Source organism: Varanus komodoensis, unplaced genomic scaffold (genome assembly GCF_004798865.1).
Source record: "Varanus komodoensis strain SLA01 unplaced genomic scaffold, ASM479886v1 scaffold28, whole genome shotgun sequence".
Taxonomy (NCBI): Eukaryota; Metazoa; Chordata; class Lepidosauria; order Squamata; family Varanidae; genus Varanus; species Varanus komodoensis.
This window is the reverse complement of record NW_025335727.1, coordinates 8,859,516-8,868,430: the sequence shown is the minus strand read 5'-3', so window position 1 is coordinate 8,868,430 and position 8,915 is coordinate 8,859,516. Positions and strand designations below refer to the sequence as shown.

The following is an 8,915-nucleotide window of genomic DNA, read 5'->3' as shown; positions in this document are numbered from 1 at the left end:
AGCAGGGAATCAAATATAAGAACTAAAAGGGATTAAAGAAGTATAACAATATTTAGACGTAGACAAGGGGAAGGAATGGTCTTTCCCTGCAAAAAGGATATTAAGCACCAGATAAGCTTTCTTGGGGAGAGGATTACACAGCTGGGGTGCATGTACAGGAAATATTTTGCATGTAGCTGCCTGCTACACATCACCTGGCTGGAGCACCCAAACATGGGACTTCTATAATGATCTCAGGATGCAGGATCTCATGGGAAGAGGCAGTGTTCAGGTACTGTGGTCCCGAGACATGGAGAACCTTGAAGGTCAAAACCAGCACATTGAACTGGGTTAGGAGATGGACAGATTACCACTGAGCATAATTAGCAATCTTGCCATCATATTACCAAGGTTCAATCTGGAAGCCAGGAAGTACTTCCTGACAGGACCCCTAGGGCATGGAATGGGCTTCCATGGGAGGTGGTTGAAGCCCCATTGGTGAGGATTTTCAAGGATAGGCTGGACATGCAGCTGGTAGGCATGTCATGAGTGGAGCTGGATGGAGCCAAGGGTCAGACTAGATGGTCCAGGAGGACCCTTCTGACTCGCTCTGCTTCTGTGTGCCTGTCATATCCAACACTAACTGAACTTTCCACACTGTCCTCTGGGAAAGTACAAAGCCTGCAGAACAGGTCGGACAGCGCTCACCTGGCAAACATTACAAAGTACGCCATTAAATCTCCAGTGCTCTCTTTTCCAAAGACACTGAAACTAGGTTAAGCATTGTTTACTTTTTACTGTTAACTTTTTACTTCTTGGGGAAAATATCACCCAAAACTCTTGCCTTGGTTGATCTATTTAGGGAAGGTTCAGCAAAAGCAAGGACTAGTCACACAAAATTTTTGGCATTAGAACATCTTTGCAGCAAGTCATATTAGGACTATTTTCCTATACAGTTGTTAATATCTTCTGGCTATGTTGAGCAGGTGAGAACAAATTCACACATCTGGAGTGGCATGGTCATGATCAGTCAATGAAAGGAAAAATAAAAAGTTTGCATAAGTAAAGGCCAAAAGCTTGTCCTATACTCAAGACATGGTTGGAATTTATCTGTACAAATATTGGTCCATAATACAATATTTTTGCATCATTTAATTTCTCAAATCTTTTCTTTTGTAGTCAAAAATCAGGATACAATGCTTGCTATTTCAAAGAGCTCCTTCAATGCAACAATAAATGCCTGCCGCTCTAAAGGTTATGTCACCATTATGGAAGATGACAATGCTGAAAACGACAATGCGGAAAATGACAATGTCCTCGTAACAGCTGAAGATAAAAAGCTAGTAAATGAAGAAGAGGTGGGTGGAGAACCAAACGAGATTTTTGTGCCAGTGCAGATCACAGACCGAATCTTTTTTCTTGATTTAGCCAATAAAAAACTCACAAGCATCCCAGAGCAGGTGTTTGCACTAGAAGACCTGGAAGAAGTACATTTGGAGAGAAATATGATCAAGGACATCCCAGAAAGTATCTATCAGCTGAAGAATGTGAAAGTTCTTTATCTGAATAAGAACCACATCCAAAACGTATGTGAGCAACTTGGTGAGCTGAAATGTCTTCAGAGTTTGGATTTGAGCAGTAACCCTCTCTTCTGCAGTTCACTGAATATCATCAGTAAATTGAGGGCACTGTGTCAGCTCAGATTATATGATGTCAACCTGAATGATTTTCCAGTGGAAATCTGCAAACACCTCCACCATCTGGAGTTGCTTGGACTCTCAACAAATAATCTAAGTTGCCTTCCAAAAGAAATACTCAATTTGACCAAACTGAAAGAAATTTATCTAAAGGGAAATCGATTTGAGAATTTCCCCACAGAACTTTGCCACCTGTATAATTTGGAGATCATTGACCTAGAAAAAAATACTCTGAGTCTTATTCCTGAAGAGATTTGCTCCTTGGAAAATTTAACCCAATTCTTCATTGCGTACAACAACCTGACAGCTGTGCCTGATACTCTAAGTAAGTGCTCAAAGCTAGCTGTACTTGATTTGTCCTGTAACCTTCTGCACAAACTTCCTCGAAGCTTGAAGGAACTAATAGAAATGAAGGAATTTGGGTTGTCTGGGAATGCCCTGGCAAGTTTTCCACGCCAGATTCGCCGCTGGAAGTCACTGATAACGGTTTACATGAAAAACTGCGGATTGCAGATAGTGCATCCTTCTTTTGCCAAGCTAACCGGTATGATTTTATTAGATCTCAGTGAAAATTTCCTGGAGGAATTTCCAAGAGAGATTTGTGCCATGGAACATCTGGAGGTGCTCTGCCTGGATGACAACCTGATAGATGAGGTATGGTTCCAGTAGTGCAGTACTGATGTAAAATTCAGTTAAAATCTATTTAAAAGCTTGAGAACATGTTTTAAAGCTCAGAACCAAACTACATATCATGGCAACAGGCTCACGTCTTTAAAAAAAGTCTCGCAGGTCTGTCATTCAAGGTGCTGGTCTTAACCTGCAAAGCCCTACATGGCTTGAGACCGCTATACCTGTTGGAGCACCTCTCTCAACCCCAGTCTACACAGATCAGGCCTGCTTCCCTGTGCCAGCCCTCAGGAGACCGAGAGGGTGGCAACTAGAGGGAAAGCCTCTTTGGTGGCGATCCCCCATCCCTGGAATAAGCTCCCTGCTGTGGCCCCCTGGCACTAAATTTGCCATCTTTTTGGCGCCAGGTTAAGACATCCTTCTTTGTCGAGGTCTTTAAGGACCTCCCTGGTCATTCTGGGTCCCAAATTGTTTTTATCTATTGCATTTTATTGTTTTACACCTTGTGATCCACGCAGAGAGTGCTTTGCCGAGGGCGAAAGGTTCTTTTTGGATCGAGAAGCAATGTGCACGCAGGTGGATTAAAGTCTAAAGATGTTATTCTAAAACAGGCACTACAGTGTAAACAGACTCATAACATGGAAAAGGAAATTCAATACCAAGTAAGCTGGCTTTCCTCTATCAGCCGTCCGGAGCACCCCCTCCCTCCCAACAACAAGGAAAAAGCCCTAATTCTTGGCTGGTGTGTGTCACCTTCCTTGCTCGGCTCGATATCACTGGAACTCACTCTGGCCGGGGTCGTGAGCCTTCTCTCTCTCTACCCTAAATCTAAGAGTCTTACTTGCTGTAGAAAACTACATCAAAACAGTTAATTAGCCAGATCTGCTGTTCTGGGCTCTCAAGGTGATAAGCTCTGCTGTTTACTTTTCTGCATTCCAATGCTGTACCATCCTAATTATCAAGTGGCTTGCCGGATGGCCTCAACAGTCTCCAGAGGCGAGACCCGGTTAAGGCTGGAATCACATTGTGCTACACCACCTGTGCTCCTTCCGGCAGTTTTCCTCAACAGAGAGCTTTGGCTATGGGCAGTATAGAAATGTAGATGATGATGATGATGATGATGATGATAATCACAAAGAAAGTGGAACTGGTGTGAATCATGGCACAAAATGGGTACCAAGGTGGGGGATGCAGAATCCCCCACTGCTTGCCTCTCCCCCACATGATCCACTCCAAACTGCTTTTCTTCCAGCTGCGTTTGCTTCCAAGATGAGAGACCAGCAGTGAGTGCCATTGGGGCAGACTTTGAAGCAGGAAAATGAGCAGCAGAAAGGGCAGGTCCTGCCAGTGGTGGAAGGAAACCCAGCACCACCCCTTTTTAATTAGCAAGGATCCTGATGCCGCCCCTCTCAGGCTCCCATATTCTTCACAGGGTAACAGAGTTGGAAGGGGCTTATAAGGCCATCACCACGTCCAACTCTTTCTGAGCATATCTGTTATCCTCACAGGATCTGAAGTAAAATGAATTTTCCCAGCAACAAGATGGTATTTCCTTTTTAAAAATATTATTATTAATTCAATTTATATTCCACAGTTAATTAGTTGCAAGGACTCTCTAAGTGAATTACAAAAAAGGCATTGCAAATACAAAGCATTTTGGAACGTCTTGCTCTGGAACAGGTACTTAAGATATTAGCCTTACAAAAGACCCACCCTTGCTGGAGATGGAACTGCTAGAACTGGTTAGCTGGCTTGCAGGTTTGGACTCCTCTTGTAGGGTTTGCTCTAGGAGTTGTCATGATGAGTACCTACACATCAGAATCTGCCACTATATGACTAAGCTACACATTTTGATAGAGATCTCAATTCCCTGAGCTCCACCCTTTGGCCAAGCCAGGGAAGCTTCTACACACAAGAAGAAGGTCTCATCATGCATGGAGAAAACTCTCAATTTGCAGAAATGTATTTTTAGAAAGAAGAACTGCTTGGGGGAACCCACCACCCTGTCCTGCCAGAACAGCCTGGTAAGGACTAAGCAGGGTCTCGGGGGACAAAGAACCATTGGTGTGCTTGTGCAGGCATGTATTGGGGAATGGATTCTTGAACAACAGTGTACACTAAAGCATTTTCTTGCAGACCCCACTTGATTGTCCTAAATAAATTTTGGGGTATGTGAGAGGAAGGCTTGCACCAAAGATTATATCCTGTTATATGTAGATAATTGTTAGCACTCCTTTCTTTGGCTTATAGCAGTTTTGTAATTGCCGTCACTATCTCAGTTCTTCAAAATTCCTGTTTCAAAAAATTGTCCAGGTACCTCCACAGGTGTACAGACTTTCTCAGCTAAAATGTCTCAGTCTGACCAGCAACAAGTTCTCCTGCTTCCCTGAAGAAGTATTTCTTGTTCAATCACTTGAGAGACTGTACATGGGGCAAGACAATGGAATCAAACTTACTGAGTTGCCGGAAAACATCAGGCAGTTACAGGTAAGAATCTGAGCAGGCCTTGGATCACAGGAGAAGTTCTCTGTGGTGGCCCACACCATATTGCAGGCCTGGCCCGAAGGATCGGCACAGGCGGATGCTGAGGGCCGGAGTGGCCAGGAGGGCCAGCCAGGCTTGGCGGTTCCTCAGGGAGGCTGTGCCCACTGTTTTCATTTTTCCATAATGCCTCTGGGTGCTTGACACAGCACCTTTCCAGCAAGTGATGCATGGCTAAGAGAACACTGATCCTTCTGCCCTGCCTCAGGTAGACTGTTCACCTTAGCAACAAGGCATAGCAAACCCCAGTACACACAAATTTTTATTTATTCAAAAGTATTCAAATTGAATACTGCCCTGATGATTACAGGAGGAGGAGAGGTGTTGTGACACCCATCAGCATTGGTCAACAGCCAGTTTGCCCCATTCAAACCGACCCATTCTGGAAAGCTACAAAAGACATCTTCAGAATTTGCCCTGGGAGCGATAAAGATATACCTCCATGGCTGTAAAGGGAAAAAAGGTTGTAGGTCTAGTAATGCATATATCCAAATGCATGCATATTTTTTTTCAGAACCTGAAAGAATTGTATCTTGAGAACAACTGTTTTGAGTATCTTCCACCCTCCATAGGCTTACTGAACAACCTGGAAGTACTTGACTGCCACAATAATTTTCTTATCGAGCTGCCCGACTCCATATGCAATCTGCAAGGTAAAAAACAAAGGAAGGGAATTGCTGGCTTCCAGAAGGGAAGAATTCTTAGCTGCAGAGCCCTGGCCAGGAGTTCCTCTTCTCATCCTTCTGTAACACCTTTCAGCTGCCAGTGTCGGTGTTCTGCAATGCTAAATTCCCTGGATAAATTATAGAAATAGGGAGGGGAGAGATTGTCCTGCTTTGCATATATCATATCTCATTTGACCTTGAGATGATAACTTCCCTCAGCCCTTCTGTCCTCTTAGAAAATGGGACCAGCTATGTTGTCGCCCCTCTTGCAGCATCATTTTGGAGAACTACCGACCTAGATGGAGTGTAAGGTGCTTAATGCCTGAGGAGCCGGCTTTTGCATATGCATACCTGATCTCCCTCCCGCTCCATGATATCATCACAACAATCCTCTGAGAAAGGGTAGGCTGGGAATCAGAAACTGACTCAAAGTGGGTTTCACGCCAGGCAGGATCTTGAACCCGGATCTCCCCAATCCAGCATTCAAACCATTGAACCATCCTAATTTTCATATTGTGAATTACCACCCATTTCTAAGGCCCTAGGCAGCTTGACGTTTCAAGAAATGACTTTTAGCTTAAAAGTATACCTGAAATGGACGTGGCCTTTCAGAACATTTTGTGATTTTGTGTGTTTAGGCCTGCAGAAACTGCTAGTTCATAACAATCAGTTATTTCAAGTCCCAGAGAAACTGGATAGTCTAGAGAAACTGCAGGTTATTTCACTCGAAGGAAACCCGATGATGGACCCACCGGTAGAAGTGTTTCAGCAAGGGCTGCCAGCCATATGGAAGTACTTACAATATGCACGACACCGGAAAAAACTGGTCATAAAGGTACATGCTAGAAAAAGAGCCGCACAAGAAGCAGAGTATTGTAGGGGCGTGAGGAAGGGGTAGCATAACGGAGCAAAGCGGAAGGGTGCTTCAACATGCCAGATGCAGCAGAGGGAAGGTAGCAGAGCGTGCTCTCGTGAGCTCAAGGAAAATCCTGCACTTTGGCAAGGCAGGTCTGCAGTTGCAGCACCCGGGAGAGCTGCAAGCGAGCAACCAACTGCATAAAACCTGTGCCTTGGAGGAAGCTTTTTTATTCCTCCAGGGTCATTTCCCTCTCCCAGGCTCCTCCCCGGCCCTAAGAAGTGGAAGCCCTTAAAGGGGCAGGCTCTAGGCTGGCGCCTTGCATGTCTCCCGGTTAATTCCCTCGAAGCCTGTCGCGCTGATGGGCCCAGCGCAAGGATAAGAAGGACGCCCGGGGTGGAGCGTGGCAGGCACAGAGGTCGCTGCTGCTGGAGGTTCCACTTCGGGGATCGCAAGCACTGGCTTGGACGTGGTACTGAAAATTTGTCTCTGGTGCTGCCGGTCCAAACGATCTAGTTGGCCCTTTCTCAGCAAAATTTCATTCTGAGGCTGCTGCCCAGAGCTGGGATCACAGCACCCAGGTATAGAGATTGTTGTGGTTAGTTGCGAAGTCGTGTCTGACCCATCGCTGCTCCATGGACAACACTCCAGGCCTTCCTATCCTCCACCGTCCCCCAGAGTCCACCCAAGCTCACACTGACTGCTTCAATGTCTCCATCCAGCCAACCTCATCCTCTGCCGCCCTCTTCTTCTTTTGCCATCTATTGTTCCCAGCATTAGGCTCTTCTCCAGGGAGTCCTTCCTTCTTACTAGGTGGCCAAAGTATTTGAGTTTCATCTTCAGGATCTGGCCTTCTAAAGAGCAGTCAGGGTTGATCTCCTCTAAGACTGACTAGTTTGATCTCCTTGCAGTCCAAGGGACTTTCAGGAGGTATAGAGGTACTTCTTGAATAAATATATTCCATGCTCTCAAAGTGTTGTCAAGGCAGGAAAGTGAAGTGGGGGAGGGAGGGAGAGAGAGAGCTTGCTTTATTTAAAGAGAGACATTTGCAGGCACAAAACAGCTTTCGAGCCGTGATACCTGTCATGGAAAGAAGCTATGCATCTTAATTCTTGGGGGAGAACTATGTTGCATTGGGGGTTTTTTTAATGAACATATGTAGAGTTTCCTTTTTATATATTAGCAGCTGTGGGGTCCTGTTCTGATGCTCCCAATCCAAACTAGGACCTGTGCTATTTCCCCACCGAAAATCGTCTGCCTCTCCATCTTTGGGGAGTTGTTTTCTGCAGGAAACCAGTACAGGTTCCCCCATCCAAATAGGAGGAATGGTGCCAGAGCAGCAACTCACAACTGCTTGCCCTTCAAAATAAAAATAATGGATTAAGCAAACTTCTGAAAGGCTAGCATAACATACAGTTTGATGGTTCTTGTGTGCAAATGGGTTACAGTTTCTCCGTGGTAGAAGGAAAGCACTCTGCATATGCTCAGTGGTATGTTTGTTATAAAATACCACATTGGGTTTTATAAAAGAAGGCGGTACAACCAAAGAACCAAGGGAGTGATATTAAGTGGTAGTGGTGATGAAAGGGGGAATAAGACTTAGAAGAAATACGGTTTCTACAATTACAAAAAAGAGTCTGGCTACATCACTGACCAAGCCCTCCTTCAAGAAGAAAGTGGAATTTCAGAATATAGAACCCTCCAAGTTCCATTTAGATGCCAGGAAGCACTTCCTGACAGTTAGGACCCTGAGGGTGTGGAATGGGCTTCCCCGGGAGGTGGTTGAGGCCCCAGCAGTGAGGGTGTTCAAAGATAGGCTGGACATGCACATGGTGGGCATGTCGTGAGCGGAGCCGGCTGGAGCCAGGGGTCAGACTAGATGGCCCGGAGGTCCCTTCTGACTCGCTCTGTTTCTATGTTACCTCAGTTCTGAAAAAGAACACAGTTTAACTCATTTAATGTACATTGCACCATTTTTCTCCCCCAGATCCAAGCGTGTTGGCGTGGTCTCATGGTGCGCAAAGGGCTTGGAGCGTTTGCAGAGGTGCTGAAAATGATCAAGAAAGTCAAGAAAGAGAAGAAAGAGAAGAAAGGCAAAGAGAAAGACAAAGGAAAGGGGAAAGATAAGGGAAAGGGCAAGGGCAAGAAAAAATAATTCTGTTATGCAGAACCATAAAGGGCATTTGGAAAGCAAGAAAGGAAAAGGTCCTAAGGAATAAATAGAAACAAGTGAGCAAGTGCCAGAATTTACCCCAAAAACCATTTTTACAAATCTAGAGAATATTTTTTAGAGCTGAAGACACAAAGGCCTGTTCCTTATCCAGCAGCCAAGTTCTTCCATTTTTGCAGAATAATCTTGAAAGCCAGAGGAGGAACGGAGTGGGTTTCCCCCGCATCAGTATCTTCCCCCCACCCCACATCTGTTTATTCAAAACAGAATGACAGAGAAGGAAGGGGCTGTGAAGATCATCAAATCCAGCCTCTCTTTTGTCGCACTGAACTCTGTATGACTGGAGAAACCATGTGTCTTGTCCTTAGGCCACCAATTGC

The 8,915-nt window shown here is 45.1% G+C and overlaps 1 protein-coding gene across 1 annotated transcript; it reads left to right on the top strand.

Moving 5' to 3' along the window:
- Positions 1–289: 289 nt before the first annotated feature.
- Positions 290–8,520, top strand: LRRIQ4 (leucine rich repeats and IQ motif containing 4). The gene is made up of 6 exons (XM_044434403.1): positions 290–329; positions 1,159–2,330; positions 4,617–4,790; positions 5,359–5,497; positions 6,148–6,344; positions 8,353–8,520. The coding sequence occupies exons 1-6, from the start codon at positions 290–292 to the stop codon at positions 8,518–8,520; spliced, it is 1,890 nt and encodes a 629-aa protein (XP_044290338.1).
- Positions 8,521–8,915: the final 395 nt, after the last annotated feature.

Bases quoted from the DNA above. Each gene is read 5' to 3' on its own strand.
- LRRIQ4 (XM_044434403.1), top strand. From the start codon at position 290: ATGGAGAACCTTGAAGGTCAAAACCAGCACATTGAACTGG. The intron at 4,791-5,358 runs GTAAGAATCTGA...ATTTTTTTTCAG, and splicing joins AAAACATCAGGCAGTTACAG to AACCTGAAAGAATTGTATCT. The intron at 5,498-6,147 runs GTAAAAAACAAA...TTGTGTGTTTAG, and splicing joins CTCCATATGCAATCTGCAAG to GCCTGCAGAAACTGCTAGTT.